The sequence below is a fragment of the Haplochromis burtoni genome, unplaced genomic scaffold, assembly GCF_018398535.1.
Source record: "Haplochromis burtoni strain Fernald_Lab_line unplaced genomic scaffold, NCSU_Asbu1 Contig_7, whole genome shotgun sequence".
Classification (NCBI taxonomy): domain Eukaryota; kingdom Metazoa; phylum Chordata; class Actinopteri; order Cichliformes; family Cichlidae; genus Haplochromis; species Haplochromis burtoni.
Window position 1 is genome coordinate 3,348,150 of NW_024582368.1, and position 26,484 is coordinate 3,374,633.

A 26,484-nucleotide genomic window follows, 5' to 3' on the forward strand; every position below is an offset into this window, starting at 1 on the left:
TTACATCCCTGAGCACAGGCCAGCTCAGTGTTCAGAGCCAACCAATATCCGCCTATCTAGACCCACCCTTACTTTATGCAGAACAGGCCCATAGCCCATCATGTTTTTGTTGTATAGCTAGGCAAATTAAGCAATTAAATAAATCACCCTTGATATGAATCACAGAGATTGCACGTGTAAGTGACCAAGAGGCTTGGAAAGATTTTCTCGGTTATTGCTTCCGCAGAGAAAGCCAGTGGAAGTATTAGTCTGTCAGCAGGACATCTGTTGTTTTTCTAAATTCCAGTTTAATTTAGTGGACGAAGTCATATGGCTAGGGAGTCAATCCGATTCACTTTATGTAAGTCATCAGAGTTTGCAGTTGCCAGCATCAAGCAGATATTGATTATGTAATCATAACAACTAGGGATGCACCAACATAGGTGATCAATGTCAGAGGCCCATATTTATTTATTTATGTGTCATATCAATGTTTAAATGGCATTGGATGAAGAGTGAAACACTTTCTTTAAGTTTTCATGACATAGAATTAAGAACAAACAACAAAACAAACAAAAGTATTAGTATCAGCGTGACTCACTGCTACTTCATTATGTACACCTGTTCACCTATTCAGTCAAATGGCAGCAGCTTAGTGCACTTTGGTATGTAGAGATGATTAAGATTAAGTTCAAACTGTGCATCAGAATGGAGAAGAAAGGTGATATAAGTGGTTTTGAATGTGCCAGATGGGCTGTTCTGAGTATTTCATAAACTACAGATCTACTGGGATCTTCCCACACAACTATTTCTAGGATTTAAAGAGAATATATCCAGTGAGCAGCAGTTATCTGGTCAAAAACATCTTACCTAAAATCAGAAGTCAGAGGAGAATGGCCAAATTGCTTTGAGCTGATAGGAAGACAACAGTGACTCAAATAATCACTTGGTAGAACCAAGCTATGCAGAAGAGCTTCTCTGATGCCCAGCATGTTGAATCTTGAAGCAGATCGACTACAACAGCAGCAGATGACCACACCGCTGCCACTCACTTCAGCCTCACTATGGACTCACCAAAATTGAATAATAGAAGACTGAAACAACATTGCCTGGGCCATGAGTGATGAGTCCAGTTGGATTGCACGGTCAGAATTTGATGTAAACAACACGAAAGCATGGATCCATCTGTATAAAAAAAAATGTATAGGAGAGGTTTGAACCAGCTGTGAAATGGAACACTGCCATTGTCTTTATGGGTTGTCCAGACAGCTGTCAGCCATATTGGGTTCCTGTTACCACAACAAAGTGTGTGTGACAGTTTTTTTTCCATCCTTGTCAATCAAGTCTCTCATTGAGAAGCCAGACAGAGTCCTGATATATAAATATACATATGTATTTTTAATGTTTTAATATGCAGAGAGGAAACGTTTGATTTAGCAAAGACTTCAAATGATCTCTTTAGTGTATGAGGGGAGATGATAAATAAAAATCACGTTTACTTTTTTCTTAAAACCATAAAACTTGATATAGCTGAACAGTGTAACAGAAATTGAGCCTTAAAAAACACAATTACTTGCCATGGCATTCATTTTAGTTTCTAGCATAATAAAATGTGTTTTGCATTCTTGAGGAGTTCTTGAGTGCTTCACAGGTCTCTTCTGTGATTGCAGCAACACCAAACTTAACTTCAGTCAATCTGGTGTGGAATAATTTACAAAGGCAGAATAATAGGTGGAACAAATAACCCACCTAAGAAACACTGGTGCAGCACCTTAAAAGAGCCCTGCATCAAAAAGGACAATGATGGATTCAAACACTTGAAGTGACATCAAATACGCAGTCCCCAAAGATTGGGACTGGATTTGCTCAAGCAATTGGAGACCAGTATGGTCAGCTCTGTCTGAATGTAATTTTACATGACACCATTTCCCAACAACAGCCATCTAAGAATCCTGCAACATTATCGAGATAAACCCAACAGTCCAGCAATCTCTGCGACAATTGCAGGCAAAAAAAACCTCAGTTTAAAAGGGAGAAATTTCAGGTCGAAACAGGCACAGAGAAAAAAGAAGAAAGAAAAGAAAATCAAGCCGGACCAACTTTGAACTCTTTTGGCTTTGGATATGCAAGGTTTTCTCTTTGGATGACACAGGGATACAAAACTCACGGTTCGGTTCGTTTCGATACTTTGGTGTCACGGTTCGATATTTTTTCGATACAAAAAAATGTTCATACCTTTTTAATTTGTCATTTATTAAAATTATAAATATATATTTTAACTCAAAAGTAAAGTTTTTAAATTTAATGTTGCTGAAACAACAAAATAATAAAAAATAAATAAATAAATCTTTCTCGATCAGAGAGTTTATTACAGAGAAATGGCTCTTTCCAAAATAAAAGCTATACTATACGCTTCTTCTGGGCTATATTCTCAGCAGCATGTGAAACAAAGCAGATCCCCATAAGGAGAATCATGTGCTAACGGCTGTCTAAATGACTCGGGTAAAGTTTGTAGCATGCGTGCTTGTTGTTTTTGTCTGCTTCCACTTGTCTTTGCACTAGGATGATGTCGGGGTAAATGTGCAGTCATATTCATTGTGTTCCCACTAGTGCTGTCAGCGTTAATCTCGTAAAAATGACTTTAACATCATAACACGGCAAATCTCTGTTAACGAGTTACCATGGATCGCCCCGTGCGTGGGGCTGGACGGCGTACACGTTAACGAGCTAACTGCGCTAACGCACTAGTTCCCACCAATTGAGCATTGCGTGGCACATCCGACATACTGTTTTACTTTTGTCCATGACGCGCTTACCTTCAGGGTCATACTTCACATGAAAACCAAAATAGTTCCAAACGCCAGATCTGAATGAGGGTGGGGGAGGTTCAATTTTGGGTAGCGTTGAAGCAGTTGCCAAGTTGCAATGAGCTTAGCTTCTGTCTTGCTAGCTTGCGCTGCGCTCAGTGGATCTGCGCTCGACAGTACAGCCTAGACGGAGTAGTCGAATGCAGATCCACTGAGCTCAGCATCATCAGAAGAAAAGTTGATAAAATAAATAAAAAAAATTGTATTGTTCAATACATATGCGTACCGAACCGAAAGCACTGTATCGAACGGTTCAATATCGATACAAGTATTGTTGCACCCCTAGTATATATGTATGTATCCTACACACCTTGCATGGATAGAAATCCTATGATTACAGCATCTCGGACTGTAATGCATCTGTTTTCTGAACTGCTTATCTGTCTAGGGGATAGACCCTTTCCCAACTTACATTAGATGAGTGGCAGGGTAAACCCTTACCAGCCAATCACAGGACTAACAGACAACCACACACATTCGCACCTACAGCTAATCTAGCATGCATGTCTTTGAACTGTGGAACATTGTTGAAAGTAGCCAAAGAAAGCCCACATTGTCACAGGAATAACTATTAAATAAAAATGACCAAGGAAATGACCAAGATTATCATCAGGTTCGGTGAGGTGAGTTGGAAGTGCTGATCATTAACAACCTCCCATTGCGCCACCCTGACTGTAATCACTGACTTTCAAAACACAGCTTTGGCTAGGAGATATGATGCAAACCTGGAGTTTATAGCATGCCACTGCTAGTTTTAGGATCCATTTTTAAAATGAGCATTATTTTTTACTTGCTTCTCTCCAACTGAGGCATCTGTCATAAAGATGTAATAGCAATGCTGTCATACCCAGGAGAATGAAGTCAAATCAGCTGCAACCCTGCAAATGGATATCTTGGCTTGTAGGATCACTTCAGCAGTTTCCTGCCCACTGATTTCATGACTGATCCCGATGGAACGCAGGTCAAACAAGACCTCGTCATGGGTTGAGCCACAGCCAAGCAGTGTGTCCTCTGATGTTCTTGGTCCTGCCCTTAGTGATAGATTTCTGTTGGCAACACAATAAAATGCATCATATTCGTTCATTTCTAGCTGTGATTGGAGATATTTTATCCAACTGAGGTTTAATGAGTAAAACAAAGAGGAAGTGATTAACGGGAATGTACAAATGTCATCTGTCTTCTTCTTTCATCTCTCTTTCTGGAGGCTTATTCTGTCTACTTTTTCTGGTGCAAGTCTTATCAAAGGCTCAACTTCATGAGGAAAGTTCAAGAGCAATTGCAGACCTCTGAAAACTGTTGAATTCCTTAAAGTTAACTTTAGGCTACGCTGATTTCTTGCTATCCAATTCATTGTTTGAAATGCAATTTACAGCCTCTGTATGTTTCCATAGGTTGGTGGTTTGTCAGCACTGCAGAGGAGCAGGGCTGGGTCCCTGCTACCTATCTCAACTCTCACAGTGGCACACGGGATGACTTGGAGCTGGGTGCCTCTAAAGTTGGGGAAGGTAAGTAACTGCAAACGCTTCAGTCTTTGCCCACCCACACACGATTGCACATGTAAACACAACCTCACCCACTCCACTGTACCCACACACAGAAACCACTTTTGCCCTCAATCCTCAGTCTTTGATCCGTGACAAAAAAAAAAAAAAAACTCACCGCTGCTGGTCTACGCTAACAACTGAGGCTGGGTCGGGTGAGCATGTTACTCTGTCTGCTTGCCATCATAAGCACATCAGAACAGAGTGTAGATTCAGACCAGGGTAAACATCAAGGAGGAGGGCCAAGAGAGACCAGACCTCAATGTTTCAAAGGATGTGCTGTGCAGTGCTGCACTGTACAAGAAAGATACAGTGCAGTATTAAGTGATACGCCCGCCGTGTAGTGTAGCTCATGAAAGAGGCGTGTGTTTTCATTGAATAAAAATGAATATTTCTGGAGTCATGCTCTTTAAATCATGGTTATCGTTAAAGAAAGAAAGCTCTGACATGACTCACGCTATTTCATGTCCGCTTACCATTGAAGATAATGGATGTTAAGTTTCGTGAGCTTACTGGAGACAGAGAGGGATCCAAAACAGTCGTAACATACACACCTATGAAGAGTTTGGTTTGCCAGAAGTGCGAAACTGACGTGTGAAGCTGCAGACAGCATCCAACTGCCTTGATGGCCCTTTCAGATACAGTTACCAAGCCATCTACGAGCGACTAATGCTGTCTCACTCCCCAAGCATTTTCAACATTAGTGGAGAGAGCACTTTAATTGTAGGCCAGAAGAGCTCAATTAGTGTCAGATGCACAAACTTTGATCATTTTGGCAGGTATTGCAGCAACTGCAGGATATTTGTTAAGATATATGCAACATTGTGTTAGAGAAAACCCAAAAAACTGGAGGTACGGAAATAATTAAGTTGCATATTACACTTCCAAACAAACATCAAGATTTTCCAGCACTCTGGCCAAACATCTTTTTGCTGCACAACTGGTGTAACAATGGGACTCAGAATCCCTGCGGTGTTGTATATCTTATGACTCAGTGGTGGAAGAAGAGAGTGAACACACAAGGCTAGTCAGTATTAATGGTTTGCATTATGTTAAATAAGTTAAAATGCCCTTTTCTCCTCTCAGAATACAACAAATGGATAACACACAGGCGCATAGCTATATGCAAACCATGCACTCCTATCTCCTTTTTTGGAGTTATCTCTTTACTGAGTTAACCAGTAGGGGGGTTTAGGAAGGACAGTCTGTCAGTGTAATTAATGTTTATGTGTCTCATGAGTCTTGGAAATGGCATGAACCTCTTATAACAACTCTTTATCAGTTCTGCGGTCTTCAGCCGACTGTGCACAACCACATAGTCACTTTGACCCCTCCCCAAGAAAACAACAACATATTTTTCAAAAATTGGTTTTCTGATTCTGATAATGATAGTTGTTGAAAGCTCAGACATCTTCTGATTTGAGTTTACCCACTGATGGAAGCGTAAACAAACCCTCATCCTCCTTGTTTTGGTAGTAGAAAATAAGAGGAAAATAATGATACTGCCAGCACTGACACAAATGATAGTCATGTATTTCTGGGAGTGCAGCTATTTACCTTAGTCCAATATATCTGACTACCAGTATCACTAAACACATTATTTTTGCTTTGTTTAGTATGTGCAAACAGTAAGGTGTGGAACAATAATGTGTGACTTTATGAAGGCATTTTGTGCCGAATTATTTCTTTCCTCTGAGGAAACTGGTGGGGAAAATAGACTGGCATATAGCCACCAGTAAAATGGCAAACTGATGTACTTTGGTTTTTGTGAACATTAAAGAAGTAAAATAAAATGTATTAACTGGTTAGATGCTGAGTCTTTGTGTAAAGTTTAGCTGCTTTGTGTGTATGATTCAGACTTGGAATCTTTTATAACTAAATGTTATTACTGTCTATTTAAAATTTCTATATAAAAAGGATCTTGTTTAATGTCTGAACTGTTGGAATCATTTCCATTTTAGCCATCTTATATTTAAAATACAAGGAAATATGGACCCTTCTAGGTACACATCTCTAACCAGCTCCTTTAAGGCAATATGCGTCCCACATGCTCAAACCTAACGGGGGGGCGGAGCCTCTGTGATAACAACATGCTAATTACAAGCCACAGAGAAGATGTCTTGGTTTTTAACATTTCTTTTGTAACCTCCATCCACTCATGCTAACTGTCCACCATGTTTTGCGTTGTGGTCGTGTTTTAGTGTCCTCCATGTAGCTAATAATGGATCCATGTCATTTGTGTGTTGTGTGTTTGTGTAACATTTGTGCTTGCTCTTCATGTCTCCATGTTTGTTTGATTCTTCCTTGTCATCTGGTCGCCGTGTGTGTGTGTGTGTGTCAGTTACTAAGCGACACAAGGCTCATCTGAAGAGGCTGGACCGGAGATGGACGTTGGGGGGTGTCATCAGCAGGCAGCAGAGCCGAGGTGAACTGAGAATCATGCTGCATCACCTCCCTCCTTCCTTCCCTCCCTTCTCTTTTTGTTACTGTTGTCCTCACCCCATCTCATTTATTGTCTCGTATCACATGACTCAACTTTTATCACATGCACATATTTGTTCAGGCTTGCATTCTGCATTGTCCTCCAGCAAATGCATTTATCACGAGCCACAATCCACAACTAACCACTAACTGACGTTAATATGAAACGGGCCTGGAAAGCAAAGGTGAAATCAGCAACTTTATATACACTAATTATTGATGCTAAGCTCAAATTATGCTACAAAATTGCTCCGCGTAAGCGTTTTTATTAAAATTATACTCCGCATGCCAAAGCCAATCGTCTCCAAATCACAGAGGAAAAAAAAACAAAAAACTACCCACTCATCTGAAAGTAGTTGCGTAATAGACTTAGGAATGCCTTATGCTGCAGTTTAGAGCCATATTTTACGTTTTATGAGCAAATGAAGCGTGTATGTAGATCTATAATAAGTGTGTGTTCTGTCAAAGTGTGGTACAAACAGACATTTCTCTCCTGGTTTGGTGCAGATAGCAACCAGTATTGACTGATAAACAAAGAGTCTTATTAATCTTCCACTTAGTTTGCGAGCAAACTTGCACATTCTTACCGCAGCCAGGGGTTTTCTTCACAAGAGATGCATTTGGATGGCTGACAGAGGAGCAAGGATAGGCTATTGAGTTCAGCCCAAACTTTGCACTTGGCAGTGCATGCTGCTCTCTAGAGTGGAGAGAGAGTAGTTTCCACCCCATGACTGAAATTCAGCTTTGCGTTTTGTTTTGTTTTTTTGCTGACTCCACATGAACACTTTATAACACCGATGCATGTTGTGGTTACTATAACATCTGATTCAGAATTTCCCTTCATTGGATATTGTTGAAGACTGTTTGAAAGAAGTTGGTAAGAGGCAAACGATTTAGCAGCCCCAACACAAAGTGGCCGGAAGAACCAGGGAAAAGGAAAATAAAGCATTCAGAAAATATCCTGTACCCAACGAGTTTGAAAGGACTTACTATCCCACAGCCATTTAAGCTGCCTACACAACCTTGGAAATGGGTGGAGAAAAGGAAAACAGAATAATTTGTTACCACAGTGTTGATTCCTGTGAACCAGCTGGGAAGACGGCATACAGAACAGCACTTTTTTTATGTGCTCCTCTCTTTTTTTATGAGCACACCTCTTCTCCTTGTGTTCCCTGTGTTTAGACAGGAATTGCCATAATGACAGGAAATGATGACTTGGCTCTGGCCCTCGGCCTCATGGGAATGCATAAATCAGCGTGGTGCCTCTGCTTTCTGTTATGTGCTGAGTTAGGAGATACTCCCTGTCGAAAGGACAAGGACACTTTTAAGACACTAGTTTGACCCATGTGCTGTAGTTTCCCATGGTCATGTTATAGAACTAATTACGTTCTGTCAGTGGAGCTGAAAATGACCACAAGGTTTTTATTCTTGGCTCTATTTGAGTGGAGCTGCATGATTCACAGTTCATAATTATGCTTATGTGATTTATACTGCACTTTTTCACTGCCTGAAACATTTCGTCTCACTTTGGGCAAAAACTTTCTTCTGATTGGCTGTCCCTCTAAAACAGAAGGTTTGAAAGAGGAGGCTTCTGTGCTGAGATGCCCCCGCTTAGTGTATCTGCTTTCACTTATTTTCATACAGAACCAAGACTAAAATATACGTTCACATGCCAATAAAGCATTTTAGAATATTATTTTGCCAACACTGGCTGCAAGCAGAATATTTCTTCAAGGGCTTAGCAATAAATAAATAAAAACTATATTCTTAGATTTAGCTGGAGCTAATAGGAGCTTCATGCAATCTGAGGGGTTAAATCAAGCAGGTCAGTTGTTTTTTTGTTTCGTTTTTTTTAAGTTGGCCTTTCTGTGTGCCTCATTTTCTCTTTCCACAAACTGTTTCTCTGCATTGCTATTAGGATTTGTTTTATCTGAACTTGGGCATTATTATTCTTACAGAGATATATTCCTTCACTTACATGAAAACACTGCTATCACGTGTGCATAATCACTGTGTATATTTAGTGCTATTTTAAGCAATGCGAACCTATTCTGCACCACCAGGGTGCCCCACTGCTCCTTATTTGTGCTGGGAATCAGACTGGAACTCATAATCCATTACCAGTGATAATGATGCAAACATTCCAAGTTACAATGGGTTTTATTGCTGTGAGAGACATTGCTAAACAGTTGCTAACACTGCAGCACATCTGTGTACGTTAACGACATGAATTAATTATGTCCTTTAGTTATTTCTTAGGTTGATAAAGAAAAATTTATAGACAAATCTCACGTGCCATTTGAGCCATACTCACACATCTGCCTGAAAGCACATCCAGTCTGTTTCATCTCACAGGTCTGGTGTATCTCAGGGTAATCTATCATTATATATTGCTTCATAATTTAATGTGTCATCTCATTACTGAAGTGTAGTCATAAAAATACAAGTCTATAAAAAGATTTATAGATTATACAGTTTTCTGTCTTGTTTTTTTGTTTCCATTAAATATTTTGTTTTCGGAGATCTCGATGCTGTCAAAATCTGAACTCATTCTCTTTTGCAGAAGAGAAGTACATAACAGTGCAGCCCTACTCGAGCCAAGGGAAAGATGAAATTGCTTTTGAGAAAGGTGTCACTGTGGAGGTGATTCAGAAGAATCTGGAAGGCTGGTGGTTTATCAGGTACAGTACAGCTCTCCTTACTTGCTTCTGACATTTTTTTTTCATTCTACACAATTTTATCATTTTCTCCTCCAACTCACTTCACAGGTACCAAGATAAGGAGGGCTGGGCTCCAGCGTCTTACCTCAAAAAGATGAAGGATGACTTCTCTCCCCGTAAGAAGACTGTGACAGGCCCAGTGGAGATCATAGGAAACATCATGGAGATCAGCAACCTCCTTAACAAGAAAGCTTTAAGTGAGAAGGATGTTCAGACTGAAGGTGTCCCAGAGAGTCCACAGGTCGCCAGGAGGGAGATAAGCTTGCCAATCCCCTGCGCTGACGCCAGCCCTGTTAATGCCCCACAGGATGGAAACAGCAAAGCAGAGCCTGCTTCACCCGCTATAGCCAGAATTGCCCCACATCGGGTAGAAATTGGTTAGTCATGCCCCTGACATTTTTTGTCATAGTGACTTGAATATTTTCAAATATGGGCAGATATCTTTTGAATCTATGATATATTGACGTAAAGCAAATTCATTACATGTAACCAAACCATGTGTGATTTTTCTGTTATTTTCTCACAGGTTCTCCCATTCTCAGGCAAAAACCTCCTCCTCGGAGAGATGCAACCCTGGTAAGAGTGATGATATTTCAGTCATCCATCTATCCCTCTATACATGTAATTATTATTTTTGGTTGATAAAGGTCAGAAAGCGTGAAAAAATGGTGTTAATAATAAATGTATACAACTTGTAAGCAATTATGAATGATTTTGATCATTGTTGAAGAACAAACCGGTAAATCTTTACTTAAAAAGACACATCACAGGGAAAATGTTACTGCATTCATCTCAAGGTAATGAGTGTGCACGGGACTTTGTTACTCGTGACTTTTCCTTCATACAGACATTTACCAACATACAACAATGTGTAATTGAAGAAGTATTCACATTGTTTAATTTAATGTCCTGTTCATCTACCAGCATATTTTAATTTTTAAAGATAAAAGTACCCATTCTGATAAAAACAAACAAACAAACAAACAAAAAACTCCAAACCTTATGAAAGTGACACTGATTCAATATGTAAGCACTCTGTAGAGCAGCGGCCCCCGACCTTTTATGCGCCACGGACCAGCCATACAACAAAATAAAACAGTCCCGGTACCAAAAAAAGGAGATTTATTCATAACACACGGGAAAAGACCCAGGAAAACCATGTTAACGATAAAAACAATAAAAAATACTGATATAAAACCCTGAAAACCATAAATTTGACACCCGAGCCTCAACTCTGTTACCAAACGACTCACGGACCGGTACCAGTCCGTGGCCCGGGGGGTTGGGGACTGCTGCTGTCGAGGATAATGTGTACTGCTGGAAACACTGTATTATTTATTATTATTATACATTTAAATTAAGTGGAGAAAAAAACTACTATTAGCGTCTTATATGTAGGGGTTTGAATATAAACTAGAAATGAAATTTTTTAATCACTGACAATAAATCTAATAGAACCCATTTTGTATTCATGTAGGGATTTCAGTTGCCCTCTCCTCCAGAGCCCCCTACAGTTGAAGCAGAGTATTACACCATTGCAGATTTCCAGTCCTGTATATCTGATGGCATCAGTTTCAACGGAGGACAAAAAGCTGAGGTAAGCGCTCTTTATTTTAAGGCACAAGATTACCACAAACATCAGTCACATATCTCTTGCTCAATAGCTCAATAACACCTCTGAAATTAAAATGTGTAAAATGGCTTCAAATAAAGACAAAAATATACTTTTTTTTTCTTTGGAAATGTGTTTTAGGTCATTGAGAAAAACTCTGGTGGCTGGTGGTATGTCCAGATAGGAGAAAAGGAGGGGTGGGCTCCCTGCTCCTACATTGACAAACGTAAAAAACCCAACCTGAATCGTAGAACAAGCACTTTGTGCCGCCCAAAAATTCCACCTCCAGCTCCACCTGTCAAGAAACAGGACTCGGTGGAGACTGCACCCCCCAGCAGCCCTGGGTCTGAGGCCCCAGAATCTCCTGTGTCTCCTGGTAAGCCTGTCTATGAAGAGCCAGAATATGATGTCCCTGCCATTGGCGATCTGGACCTGGAGTCTGAGTTTGAGTTTCTGAGAGGAGAAACTTCCTTGGTTGATGGAAAGAATGAGGACACTTCCTCAGAGAAGGGCTCTCACATGTCCTCAAAGCCTTCACCAGCCTCATCACTCCACAGTGCCTCCTTCAAGATGGGTGAGTCATTTGAAGATGGCCACGAGGCAGAGGGAGAGGCCGAAGGTGAGGAAGAATGTATCTATGAGAATGATGGCTTTCGACCATTCAGGGAGACCCCAGAGAGGCAGTGCAGCAGGGACTCCAATTCCTCCAAGACAAATGTCTTGTCACAAACTGACAAGACTGCACACCCAACATCTGGTGGACGGAAACCTGCAGGTAATAAGCTCAAGATTGACTTGAATGGGAGCTCATTTTCAACCAAAACTGATGAGGCATCCAGTCCAAAATCTGCCTCCACTGAGTCCACTCCAGATCTATCTAGACCTAAGAAAGACCAGGAGGAAAGCAAGCCATCCTCATCCACCAAATCTTCCTCTAAGCTAAGGCCAGTGGTGAGGCCCAAACCACAGCTAGCAAAGAGTTCCAGTGCAGAGAAGATGGACATCAGCACATTAAGAAGGCAATTACGGCCAACGGGACAGCTGAAGAATGGTACCAAAGCTAAAGGTGAGGACTTGGAGACTGCTTCAGTTATCTCCTCTGAGGACTCCTTCTCATCTCAGAGCACATCAGATCTCTCCTCCATCTATTCTAAAGGCAGCCGAGGAGACTCTGACCTGGAAGGTTGTAGCCTGTACCGCACCACAGACCCTTACGAGAAAGTCCAAGAGTCTGAGCTTAGCTTTCCTGGTGGAGTGGAGGTGGAGGTGCTGGAGAAGCAGGAAAGTGGCTGGTGGTATATTCGCTGGGGAGATGCAGAGGGTTGGGCTCCAACTTATTACCTGGAACCTGTCAGGCCACAGGATGACACGGCAGGATCCGAATCCGATGGCACTCCGACTAAACCTGGAAGCCTTAGCAAGTCCAACAGTCTGGAGAAGAATGAACAAAGGGTGCGCGCATTGAATAATATTAACCAAAACCTAAAGAAGGTCACTCCACCCATCCCCTCCAAGCCTCCAGGTGGTCTCTCCAAACCTACGGGTTTGTTTGGCGCGTTCAAGCAGAACAGCATCAAGCAGCAGCAGGTTGTCAGACCGCAATCTGTCTTCATCTCAGCCCCCATCAGAGACGGTCCCAGCCCTGTTGGCTCTCTCAGGAGAAATGAGTCTCTCAACTCAACAGATCACCCACGCGCCAGCCCCACAGTGCGGCGCAATGCCTCCTTTGGCACTGTGCCACGCAGTTTGGCACCAAATAACATAGCACTGCCAAGCAGGAACAGATCTGGTACTGGCAGCTCTGAATCCCTTGGTGTCAGCTCTCAGAAGAATGCCCTTCCTGTATCTACAGTGAAACCCAAGCCCCACATCATCCATAACAACCTCAGAGAGGTTTACATCTCCATAGCAGACTACCCTGGTGATGAGGAGACGATGGGATTTCCTGAGGGGACAAGTCTGGAGGTTCTTGAAAAAAACCCCAATGGGTGGTGGTACTGCAAAGTTCTGGACAATGGCAGACCAAGGAAAGGATGGGTGCCCTCAAATTACCTCGAGAAAAAGCACTAGCACTCGTGTATGGAGCTGGCAGAACTCTGGACATGCGTGTAAAGACTACTCTAACAGACTTATTTTGTAAAAAAAAAAAAAAAAAAAAAGTGACAAAGGATGAACTGAAGCTCTGCCATCACGTAATGTCGCATACTGCTGTTTCTGATGTCATTTAAAAAAAAAAAAAAAAAAAAGCTAACTCCCGGACATTAAATCCGGATTGAATTCCGGTACCTTTGCCAAAGCGAGCACCCCCATCAAATTTTAACTTTGTAATGAAACAATGCATCTGGTAATATGAATCTACATGATAGAGTGCCTAAGACTTTGCATCAGGAACAATATATCGGGACTTAACTACAACCAAAGACAACACCAGAGAGTGGAAGAGTGAGTTAACGATATTCTCCAGTGGTTACCTTTAACTTGAAATAAGACGTCATTTTGTGTCTGCTCCTCGAACCCCTTTCTGTTAGTTTTTAACATAATTTTATTAAACACATTTTAAGAACTTAAAGCTTACTGCATGTTTGAAATGATTCATTATACTGACGATGCCTTGAGCTGTTGAAATTAAACCTTTTTTTAATTGTTATTTTTTACAGTATTTCCTAAAGAAAATCTCTGTTGTTGCCAAAGCTGCTTTGTGTTAGTAAAATTTTGGTGCTGCATGTTTTTTTTATATCTCTTTATACTGTATGTCACCTTCATGTGAAATATTTTATCCATTTAATTATGTAATTTTGTCCTCATGAAATAATTTTCAAGCATTTTCTCTCCCTTAAAGTTCAAAACAGTTACAGCAGAGCTCCCTTAACTTTTTTTTTTTAATTTCAGAGGCAAAAGCTCAGTGAAAATGTTGTAAATTCATTACTTAATAATTATGTTAATACATGTTTTATTATTACAAAGGCAAAAGTCATTTAAACCTTTCTAAAATGAACTGCTCTATTAATTATAATAACATTTTGAATTTCTGCTGGGCAGTAAATTTGACAGTATTCCTTTTTTTGGGGGGACGCTCACCTTCTCACTTTTGTTTGATGTTAACTGTTTGATCAGTGATGATAACTAAAGTGCCAAAAGAATTACTTTAATAAATGCACTTTTGAACATTCATTTGTTCTTTCATCTGTTTTTTTAAATTTAATTTAATTTTAAAATTTTACCTGTACTTGCTGTTTTCCTACTTCCATGGTTCCCAACATACATATAAAAAGAACATGGCAGCATGGAACTATTTTCTTTGGACGGATGAAACTAAACATATCAACACAAACACCTCATACCAATTGCCAATTATGGTGGTGGAGGGGAAATGAGTTGGTTTATTTTGCTGCCATAGGACCCAGGCACCTGATCCCTGAGTCTATTGAGAACTCCTCTGAATACCAAAGTATTCTAGAGTCAAATGTGATGCCAAGCTTGGCCAAAATTGAGTCATAAACAGGACAGTTTACTTTTTTCAGCCATTCTGTTGTAGAATGGAAAGAAAAGAAAAGAATCAAGATGTTGCAGTGGACCTTTCAAAGTCCAGACCAGAATTTAAATAAAATTATATGCTGGGACATATATAAATGTTTCAAAGAACTAAAGAAGGGTGGGCCAAATTTGTTCATCAGCACTTTGAAAGATTGCTAAACTCATACATAAAAAGGATCCTTTCAAGTTATTGCTGCTAAAAACTGTTCTAAAGTTCTTTGAAAACGGTCTTTTTCACAAAACTGCATTATTGAACAGCATTAATTATGTAAAATGGGATGTACATATAGAATTCTGATACTCCTTAAATGCTGCTAAAATGCTTCATTTTTAATATTTTCTGTCTCATTTTTTTAGGACCTATCAAGGAAGAAAAAATAACGAGTCATCTTTCACACATTTAAAAAACTGATATTGTTGTAAAAGTGATAAACCAAAATGAGATTATTCCTGTCTGCGTTGCAGGTGTGTTTAGGGGCACTTCTTTATTGTGAGTGAATGTGATCATTATCATCTGAGCAGATTGAGAGCTAGAAGGGCACACTAAGAGGACATCCTCTCCCAAGGCCAATACCTTGTTTCACAAAAGCATTTTGATTCGGCACCCACCCACAAAAGTTTTTTTCTCTTAATACAGCTCTCCACCAAGTTTCATGAAATTCTGGTGGGTAGTTTTTTTTGTATAATCCTGTTAACAGTTGACAGAAAGTATGATGAAATCCATTACCAGCCATAATCACTGGCAATAGGATACCCCTCAGTTCTCTTTCCACCTTTAACTTTGTAAAAGATCTCAGTATTGGATGTGTTTATATCTAGTTTCATTCCACATCTGCATATATCTATAGCTCTAATACAGCTCAAGTGTTTTACCAGCCAGATGATTTCATTCAAATAAATTAGATCATCCTGGGCTGCTTAGGATTCCATTCATTTCTAATTGACAGCAGCACTGCTTTAGGAGAACCTGCACGTTTGACATTGGCTTTCATTCTGCGGTTGCTGAGCGACTTAATTTAGCATCAACTCGCAAAGCAAAAGTTTAAGTTACCAGTCTGGAGACGTATAATATGATCGCCTTCAGCCGCAATCAGAGAAACACCAAATCAAAACACTGGAGTGGTTTTCCAGTGTCAGACTCTGCATATTTCATATATATCGGATTTGATTCCGGAATTGTAATAAGATTTACCGCCCACAGGAATTTAATGTGGAATATGTCCATCCCACTGTTGAGACTCGTGCAGTCATTGGCTTGGAACTAATTGTGGATGTCCATTCATCATCTTTATAACAAGTTAAATGTGCACAATTGCATGTATGTTTATTTACATGCATGCAATCGTGGCTCAAGAGTTGGGAGGTCGCCTTGTAATCGGAAGGTTGCCGGTTCGAGCCCCGGCTTGGACAGTCTTGATCGTTGTGTCCTTGGGCAAGACACTTCACTGTTGCCTACTGGTGGTGGTCAGAGGGCCCGGTGGCGCCAGTGTCCGGCAACCTCGCCTCTGTCAGTGCGCCCCAGGGTGTCTGTGGCTACACTGTAGCTTGCCATCACCAGTGTGTGACTGTGTGGGTGGATGACTGGATGTGTAAAGCGCTTTGGGGTCCTTAGGGACTAGTAAATATACAAACACAGGCCATTTACTTGTGAATGCAAATGATGAATCACATGGGTAAGACAGGGAGAAGAAGGGAATGCATTACACCATCGGGGACTTCAAATTTAAAAGCGATGTGTCCCTCATTGTGTCACCACAAGTATCTGAAAACTAGCTGATAGTTTATGATGATGAAATATGGAAAATGTGATTTATAGCACCTGGAAAGAAAATATTTGATTAACTATATATATGTAATGATTAAAGAATGGTACTAGAATCTATATTTATGGCCAATGGTCAAAATTGATTCTATAAAATGAGATTCTTGTCAACCTACTGCCATTACTATTTATAAAAAATGGACTTGCCATGTATTGACTGAGTTTTTGAATGAAATATTTGTTTTTTTCAAAATGCACTGAAAGCTTTTTAAATCATACTGTGTGTTTTCTGCCCGGTGCATAAGATGCTGGACATGTTTCTGGCCACTGGATGGCAGCAGTACTCAGCATCTTGGTGCAGACAAAGCACTGCATCACTGTGACCTTCACCTGTGCCTTCATCAGCTCAATAATTACTGTAAGGCTGAAAGGACTCATTTGATATCAGGGACTTTAAAACAAAAAAATTGCAGTTTTTAAATAACACTTTTTAGAGTCTGTCCCTCAATGCCACCAATCTGACTGAGGAAAAGACTTTTACATCACACTGAATACCAAAAGCTGCTTAGTGCCTCGGCTACAGCAGAGGAACAAACACAAACTCAGACTGTCTGATGTGTAGTTAAAATTCAAAATCGATAGTGCCTTGCCTTCTTGGAATACAAATTTAATACATTAATACAAGTTGATAGTTTGCGCGTTTGACCAAACAGCTGTCTAGAAGAGATACCATAACACAGCTCAAACACGTCTGGCAAGCCCTTAAGCCTTCACAAGGCCCACAGCCAGGTTCACTGAGAGGTCTGAGTGGAAAGTCTGTGTGTACACAGACACCAGCGAGATGTACTGTATTCATGTCACTTTCACAGTCCCTGGTTGTGTATTTCCCTCTCACCTCTGAACACACTGCTGCCTGTTTCATGTCCGAACGTCGCAGGCTGTATTTGTACCTATTGGAGTGCAGCTTAAAACCTTGCTGCATTAGAGCCAGGCCTGCAGGGTAGTAAATAACAGATGATGTTCACTCTGTCCAGGTCTACATACCACAACTCTAAACAGTTTCCCTGTGAGTTATAGCCGTTTACTAAAAGCCATTGCCTTTGTTATTCATATAGTATATGGTGGGATGTTAGTCAAGTATACTACTGCAGAGAATGTTTGTGTTGGGCACCTTTTTAGTTCTCGAGCTATTGCCTAATTTGAATTTTCATGTACAAGAGGTAAATCTCCCACAAATGAAACATTTGTATAATGTATATTTTGGGAAAAGGTAATGGCGCTAATGCACTTTCATTCCCCGTCTGTGCAAGATTGACTTCTTTTTTCCTGCTGTGCATAAAACAGAGAAAGCACCCCGGCAGTTAAATGGAAATGGTCAGTTTTCACTCTTTATTGTATCAAAAGAATTGCTCTGTGTGCTCTTTTCTTCTTTTTTTTTGGTCATGTTATACAGTCATCGGAAATAACAGACAAAGAGGAAAGCCAGTGATTTAAATTTTATTTAACAAACAGAACATAATTAGCGAATTCAGAAACCACAAAGTAGCCCAGAAAACCAAAATAAAGAGACAATTTTCTTGTCCAAAAATACACAATGCCCATCTTCACGTACTGCCTCATTCGGATTAGTTTGGTCACGTTTGGGGGGGAAAAAAGAAGCTCTCGGAATCAACAGAACTACTCACAGGCCACAACACGGTTTAAATACGCTCAATTAGGAGAAATATAAATTACCAAAAGGTAAAGCTAAACAATTCCAACTTTACATTTGATTTTCTCTTATTTGGCCTTTTGGGAAACTGATGAATAGAGTGATACCACTCTCTTATCTGTCTGGAGATGCCTTTCTACAGAGTCGGGTGAGCTGCAACAAGTACCTCCAAAAATATCACACGGCTGCAATCAAAGTGTACAAATTACACCATTCACCACTTTTCCAGAGGATGTGTGACAGATTTGGCTGCACTATTATTTGGCAGGGACGAGTTGGCAGGCAAACAGCGAACCCTTCGGGGTGTTTGTTCAGGTAGGCCACGGTTTGACGTGGTGTGGCAAACTTGTAAGCAAACAGTTGCTTTTTTAAATATCCATCAGTCGTGAAGTAGCATTATCATCTGGTTCTCAGTTTCTCTAACTTTTAGAGAAAGTAATATTTGATTTTCTAGCTCCATGAAGAGCAACAGACTGAGATGACATTCCCAAAAGTCGAAAGTTTCTCTCTGAAATCCTGGAAATGCTCAAGCGAAATACAAAAATGTAGTTAAATAGAGTGCTTGACTTAATGTACGTACCATGCAACCACTGGAGAGCGGAACGGATCATCTCATCTGAATCTTCACCGCAAAATGAATAAGCATTTCCCAAAATGTCAAACTATTTCTTTCAGTGAAAATCAGCTGACACATCCGCAGGGGCCTTTCAGGGAAATAAAAGTTTCCTTTTGTCTTTGTCTGCTAACCATAAAATAAACAATGTTCTTACTTTTTGGACACTACACCCACACATACGAAAGAAACAGTGATAATTTCTTATTGTAGCACTGAAAAATAAATAAACCTCATAATGTACAGTTAATATTACACTCATCAATACCGTTTCATCCATTTCAAATGTTCAGCAATGCTGGATTTCTGCTAGGTAATATTTGGTCAGGAAGGAAAACGAACCCAGGTAGAAATGTACACGGTGAGCATCTCTCAACGCTCACAACTAATTTCCAGTATTGTACACTGTAGTGACACAAACATTTCATTAGTAGCAGTGAATAAAAAGCACACGCTGATATTAAGCACATTGATGCGTTTGCTTCCAATCTTTTCGTGCTTCCACCTGTGGCTCCAAGATAAAAAAGGACCTTGGCATCCCTCTAGGTTTTCACAGTGAGGAGCCTAACTTTGTCCAAGCTTCTCTTTATTAAAAGGCACACTAGAAAACTTAGCTGTCCTTCAAATGATCCACACAGTAACTGCCAATTTTCCCCCACAAGACGACAAGCTCGAAAAGAAATCAGCACTTACTACTTTAAAGATGAGCAATGTTTCAGCGAGGCCAGAGTAACACCTGAACATATCTTGTGTTTCTTAACATTTCAAAGCAGTACATAATGCAAGAGATTAGTCAAGTGAAAGTGTCCTTGGAGTTTGCTTTTATCGATGGAGGAGCAGCACTCAGAAACTGATATGCAAATGACATTTTTTACACAAATGTCCCACAATAACAAGCTACATCCTTGCCGCTGATGACAAACTTGCGATTTGTTTTAAATTTCCAATCCGCTCAAGGACACATAAATATGTCATAACTGAAAGCAATTATTCACGTTGAGATTCGATGCATGAAAGAGAGGGGCGTAACCTGAAGTAAGAGGAGCCATCTGTAACTTATGTGGGATTTCGTATTCCCTGATTCTTTCAGGGATGAAGAGGTTGATTCATCATCTTCATGTGCTCTTTCAGCATTTTAAAATGCTTCCCTGCCCACCACTGTTTATTTGGATGACGTTTGTGCAATTATAGCATCCAGCAGGCTTTAGCAACCAGCCAGAGATGGTGTGAACGGCTGCCAAGAAGCAGGACATGCAATCCACGCAAGTCCCTCATTTTACAGGCTTTCTAAAGTTGTATCTGGTACGTCTGCGTGAACATTTTCTTTACCCTGACATGCAGCAAAGACGCTTCTTTCTTCCCTGTCTCCATCCCAAACGTACAACATCCTCTCGCCTCCTTCCTCCTCCTCCTCACTGATTTACATGCTCATTCACCGCCAGCGTGACCTTCTGCGGTGACAACATTCACACTTTTTTACCCTTTGCGCAATCTTGCTTTGGCTGACATTCACAGAAGCACAGCAGGTGCTGAGATATTCAGCAGAACACTTCATTTATAACCCAACAGAGCTCCCTTTCCGGCTTTTCTTCAGCCTGTAGGGTCAGACATTTCTTTGTGTTTTATTGCTAGAGAAGCACTTTCACCACAAACACACCACACTCGCCACATTCTTTCTCTGTCTTTCTACTCATTCCTCACCGCGATCTGATCTTGCCATGAGCTTCTACTTAAAAACCCCCCAAAAAAACACTTTAACCAAGGCGGCCTGAAAAACTGCAATGGAGCAGCTGGTGAAACCACCGATTTATTTCTCCACTCCTCTGGACAATTTTAATTCTCATAAAACTAGCCAGCAGTGATGCTATCACCAGCAGACTGATGAGCTACTGTGGCAAAGTAGGACAGATGCCTCTTCAGATTACTTCTTCTCTTCAGTGGAAGTAGGTCAAGGTGTGTTGTTGTTGTGCTGTTACTACACAAAAATGTGTCTCCGTTGATCACACTGTACGTTTGGATTGATCTCTGATGAATCTCAGTGGACCAACTGTTAGCTTGCTAAGGATGTGCATTAGACATGATATAATTAAAACGCTTTAATGGTGGAGTTTAAAGTACCTGAGCCAGACTGCACACGCAAACGATCAAGGCTTGTGCTGTGTCTTTACAAAGTCTCACATGGCTTTGACAATGTGCCGAGCTGAACCTGACATCGCCTATCGAGCCTACGTGCTCCGGTAGGTCTTGATGATATCTTTGATTGTCCTCCTGCAAATGGGGCAGCACGCGTTGGCCATCTTCTTGAGTTTGAGACCGCAGGCGTAGCAGAGACACATGTGCCCACAGGCGTAGAGGACCGTGTCCACTGCATTCTCATAGCAGATGGTGCATTCATCACTCCATGAGCTGGAACAGGATGGGAAGGTGGGGGACTCTGGATGGTTAGAGAATGGAGAGCTTGGGGTTGTACCTGGGGTGACAAAAGAAAGCCATTAGAGATATGCGAGTCTGAAGGTGAGGCAGAAAAACGGAAGAAACCTTCCAGGTAGTTCACCCAGACAGATTCAGCTCTGCTCAATCCGACGTACCCTACATCTAACGCATCTTTTATTTTACCTGTCAGCACCATTCCCCTATTTTTCCTGCTAATGAAGCTTCAGGACAACTTTGTGCAAGAATAACTGAGTGAGCACTCCAATCATCACTCCTGTTTTGCTGTCATACTGCCGGCAGCTTGGGACGGTAGTGATGTCAAGGATCGCTGCTTCACATCACCAAGGTAAATATTTGCTTCATGCACTGACGTGCTCATCGTGACTTGACGTCTTGGTGCGGTTCAGTCAGCGTTTGCGTGCTGCTGGCTGTTTCACTGCTCTGTTGCACCTCTGCATTTTAATAAATGTAAATTTCATAAACATTTTCTTTTTATAAACACAATGGAAAATCTGGAAAAAACAAGGCATATGGAAATACTTGAATCGGAGACCATGACCTGGCTTGTAAAGATGTCACGAGAAAAGCAAACTTCTCCGAAAAGATACGCAAAGAAAGGAAAGAAAAAAAAAAACCCCAAAACGCTTGGACAAACCTGTTGAGGAGGAAAAAAGCGTGTGGTAGTTGGAGTTGAGACTTGAATTGAGGTTGATATTCAAAGGAGTGTTGAGGTTGGACTCAGAGTTGCCACTGCAAAGCATTGTGGGTGTGTTTGGTGTAAATGATGGAGAGCTGGGCACCGATGGGCCTCGCAGGTCTGGGTGCTGAGATGAGCCTGGAGATAGAGAGGAAACGATACCTTTATAGAAGTATTCAAAAGTGCCAAAGTTTCACATGCAAAGATTAAACATTTCACTTTTCAATCGTCCGCATCTTTGAGACTCAGGGCTGATAATTAGCTAATGTAGGAGGTTTGATGTCTTGTTACATCTCTGTCGCTATCTCAGCCTGTCATTCTCTCCCTTACACGTACGTCAAATATTCTCTATCACCAAGCAGATGACTTATGAGTCTACAGTGTGTGTGTGGGCGTGTGAGTGAGTCAGGAGCCTATGAATTGATGTAATCTCCCCTCACCCTACTTTTCCTTCTTCCTTCATGAGCCCACAATACCTCCGGGTAGGGTACAAAAAAAACCCCTCTCTACAGACGCTCTCTTGTGCGTCCCATGTGATGTGTCCCCCATCCGCACCCGATAACTACAGGCTCTGGCGTCATACTGGCACTTCATCTCTCCTCACAGAAGAGCGTACCAACCCCGATTTCATAGAAAGACAAAATCTGATCAAGTCTGCCTGGCAGTCATGTAGCATTGTTGTTTTACATTGAAATACTGCTACACAGTTGGTTTGGTCACTTACTTGGCGCCACCATGCTTCCATGTGTCAAATTATCTAATGTCAGTGGTTTTCATTCAATTCCACTATTTGCTTATCCAAATTTTCTTACAATACAATGTGGAGTGGAGAACAAGAAAAAAAACGAAGAACCACAGATGGTGGGAAAATGCAGGAAAAAAGCAAAACGCTGTAAATTCACAAAAAAAGGAAGGGAAAACGTTAATAGGGTTTGTAAAATGTATACAGTTTGTTGCGTAACTGTAGCTACGTGCCCCTATTCGCTGCCCTGAACTCTGATGCCTTTTCCTTGGACCACTTGAACCGCTTGCAATTCAGTTTCAGCCTATGTAAACAAGTCATAGTAGCTTTTTAATCATGCAACCACCAGTGTGTTTGTGTGAAAGAAAGAAGAAAAAAAAAATCAGTAGATGGAGCAAAGTCTGCATGAACACACTGCTTCTGGTTATGCGTGCTTAAACGTTCCCTAATTTGCTTGCATTTAAGGTCAGCGCTGGGACTGATGATCGCAGCACTTTGCTGAGACACACTCTTCTCAGAGTCATCTGTTTATTTATTCCTAAAGTTATTATATATTTTAAAGTGAGAGGACGTATGCATACAGTAGCATTTAAACGGCACTCCATTAAGCGCTTATGTGGCAGCTCTGAGTTAATGTGTTGGTGAACTCCAATAAGGCCAAATGGATAACCTTCTTGTCTATTCATGTACCCTTCTGTCTTCTCTTGTATTATGCATTCATGGCTGGCTGTGAGATCGTGAGTATGTGTGTCTTTGGTTGTGCTGGCAGTGCAGGAGACTTATTTGTGGTTGAGCATGTGTATAGTGGCTTTCAACACTTGTTTATTTACACATCAAGCAATTATGGATGAACATTAGCATTCCTCCACCAAACCCAAGTTTGATATTCGCTCTCCTTTTAGCCCTGTTTTACCCCCCACTTAACTCCTCCATTCATCCAGTACTGCATATTTTCTTTTAGCAACTAGCTAATGTGCTAGTACAGTGAACTCACTGCCATGCTAAACGTGTTTTCCTGGTGTCAGGTGTGAGGGAAACTCCTTTTTTTAAACTGTGTTTATGTCCTCATAAATTTTGCTAAAGGTTGACTAAATATTATTCTTTTTTACCACCATACCCCAAAATCCAAACAATTATGAGTCAGCTCTAGTTACTGCAATGCAGCCATGGGTTTTATATTAATGATGAATGTCATACCAGCATTTAAAAGAAAACAAACAAAGCAAGACATAAGGAGGTGGAGGAGGAAAGGCAGCCAAATCATAAAATATACCCTGCTTTGTCTTCTATTTTACTCTAAATGGGACCATAATTTAGAAAATGAACATCATGTAGTATTAAAGAAGACCTGAATCTAGTGATTGAGACCACAGACTCACTGGAAAAGTATTTGATGAGATCATGAAATTAGTAGTAGGGTCATTTTCTCGTACTATCAGATTTCATTTGGGAACCAAAGAAGCAACCTTCTGCTGGCCATCTGAAAGATTGCTAGATTTTGATATTCTGTTTTGACAGCAAATAGAAAAATGCTGCAAAAGCACACACAAAAAACCCCCCCAAAACAATAGAAGTGGAACATAACTCACAAAACAAAATAGGAATTCTTTTGGGGCGACAATAACGTGAAGCAACAGCTGCAGAAGTGACGAACTAGCAGTAAACAGCTAATAGCAACATGTATCTACAGGATTATATGAATAATGCACTTGCATCTACTTCTCCATCATAACACTGATGAACAGTTTGCTTCCTTTAAGCGTGTCTCAATGCAGTCCTTCACTTGCTTTGGTTTCTCTCACTTCTGCAGCTGTTCTATCACGTTAGCGTCTCTGTGTTTTGTGAGATTTTTTTTTCTAACCAAGAAAACGTTAATAGGGTTTGTAAAATGTATACAGTTTGTTGCATAACTGTAGCTACGTGACCCGATTTGCTGCACTGAACTCTGATGCCTTTTCCTTGGACCACTTGAACCGCTTGCAGTTGAGTTTCAGCTTATGTAAACAAGTCATAGTAGCTTTTTAATCATGCAACCACCAGTGTGTTTGTGTGAAAGAAAGAAGAAAAAAAAAAGTAGATGGAGCAAAGTCTGCATGAACACACTGCTTCTGGTTATGCGTGCTTAAACGTTCCCTAATTTACTTGCATTTAAGGTCAGCGCTGGGACTGATGATCGCAGCACTTTGCTGAGACACACTCTTCTCAGAGTCATCTGTTTATTTATTCATAAAGTTATATATTTTAAAGTGAGAGGACGTATGCATACAGTAGCATTTAAACGGCACTCCATTAAGCGCTTATGTGGCAGCTCTGAGTTAATGTGTTGGTGAACTTCTGGTGTGTTTTGCCCAGAGACAGTGCTCCTGACTGGACAGTTTTTTTGTGAACACTAGAGTCCATCTGGGGCAAACATCTATATAACATTAAGTCACTTAAATCACCTTTTCTCTCAATTCTGATGCTCAGTTTGAATTTCAGCAGGTTATCTCGACCATGTCTATATGTCTGAATGTGTTTTGGTTGCTGATGTGCGATTGGCTGATACACAAGCAGCTGAACAGGTGTACTTAACAAAGTGGCCGGTGACTGTACAGTCTATTCATAGCCAACGCATTAAGCTCCACAAGCAACACCAAGTGGCATGATACAAGCTGTCCTGTCCTACTGGTGAAGGATTTTGGAGCTGTCTGCAAGAATACCTGCAGAGTTTTCTTGCATCAACTACATTTTTTGATATTTTGATTGATCAAAATTAACATAAATATGTAAGGCACAAATTTTAAAAGATGCCAGTTCAGCAGCTAATTCTGAGTAACTGCCATCTAAAACAGAGTGCTAAAAAATAAGTAGCATTAGTATTAAAAATTGCATTTTTTAATACTAATGCTATACAGCAGAAAAATAAAGTTTCACGGGATTGTATTAAAAAAATGTATTAAAAAATACATTTTTTAATACTAATACTATTACTATAGATCACAACTTTATAACAAATGGTTCATTTAAACCCTAATTTAAGAAGAGGTTACTTGCTGTGGGGAGCACAACCACAAAAATGAACTGAAAGAAGCTGGAAGCTCTGTGGTCAGAGTTAGGTGATAATTCTCTGCCGAATCTTTCTTGAAAATATTAATAAATTACAGCTCATATATGTATTAATCACATTTACAACTGAAATTAGCATGTAATTACACGAGTAGACCCTTAGACCGACCCATGAAAAGATCAAATCACTGTTTCTGAGATAACATGGACAAAATGACCACGTGAGAGCAACAGTCTCCCATCTGTTCCGCTTCACGGGCTTGACAACACCCAGCCACGACAAACTGTCACTTGCCTCACTGGCTAGATGTTTCCATGGCAACTCATGGCGTGCGGGATGCTGCGAGTGGGTGAGCAGAGACGTCACAAATGCACTCCCCACAGCTGGAGTGGGTAATGACTCGAAGAATGCTCATACCCCCAAAGAATCAGGATGGGAGGGAGAAAGAGGAAGAAAAAGGCAGAAGGAAAAGAGGAAGTACAGAGACGACTCGAGGACCAGTGTGACAGGAACTGGCTGTGGGTGGAAAACCCAGCATTGCAATTCTCCATGCAATTACATTTTAATAATGCATATGGAGGGCATCATGAGGAGCGATCACAGGCACCCTCCTGATACATAATGCTGACTGCTGGGAGCCCACGCAAGACAGAAATAACCTCTTCAGTTCCTGGTCTGACTGACTACACGAAAGGAGAGAGAGCAGAGAATCCACAGATGAATTATTATAGAAAAAAAACAACTAA

General features: G+C 40.7%; 2 protein-coding genes across 3 annotated transcripts in view; one reads left to right on the forward strand and one right to left on the reverse strand.

The window, feature by feature from the left end:
- sh3pxd2ab (SH3 and PX domains 2Ab) overlaps positions 1–13,359 on the forward strand; it is a 60,140-nt gene extending 46,781 nt beyond the window's left edge. The window contains exons 8-14 of one of the 2 annotated variants that reach the window (XM_005914137.2): positions 4,238–4,351; positions 6,729–6,812; positions 9,432–9,549; positions 9,637–9,965; positions 10,115–10,164; positions 11,066–11,185; positions 11,342–13,359. In XM_005914137.2, coding sequence (XP_005914199.1) covers positions 4,238–4,351; positions 6,729–6,812; positions 9,432–9,549; positions 9,637–9,965; positions 10,115–10,164; positions 11,066–11,185; positions 11,342–13,270 — 2,744 coding nt within the window. In that variant the 3' untranslated portion in view covers positions 13,271–13,359. The remainder of the gene's footprint in view (positions 1–4,237; positions 4,352–6,728; positions 6,813–9,431; positions 9,550–9,636; positions 9,966–10,114; positions 10,165–11,065; positions 11,186–11,341) is intronic. The other variant, XM_005914138.2, reaches the window with a different exon arrangement.
- Positions 13,360–17,977: 4,618 nt separating this feature from the next.
- The window catches only part of neurl1ab (neuralized E3 ubiquitin protein ligase 1Ab), a 34,870-nt gene continuing 26,363 nt past the window's right edge, over positions 17,978–26,484 (reverse strand). The window contains exons 5-6 of the mRNA XM_005914141.3: positions 21,909–22,088; positions 17,978–21,290 (exon numbers count right to left, since the gene is read on the reverse strand). Coding sequence (XP_005914203.1) covers positions 21,046–21,290; positions 21,909–22,088 — 425 coding nt within the window. The 3' untranslated portion in view covers positions 17,978–21,045. The remainder of the gene's footprint in view (positions 21,291–21,908; positions 22,089–26,484) is intronic.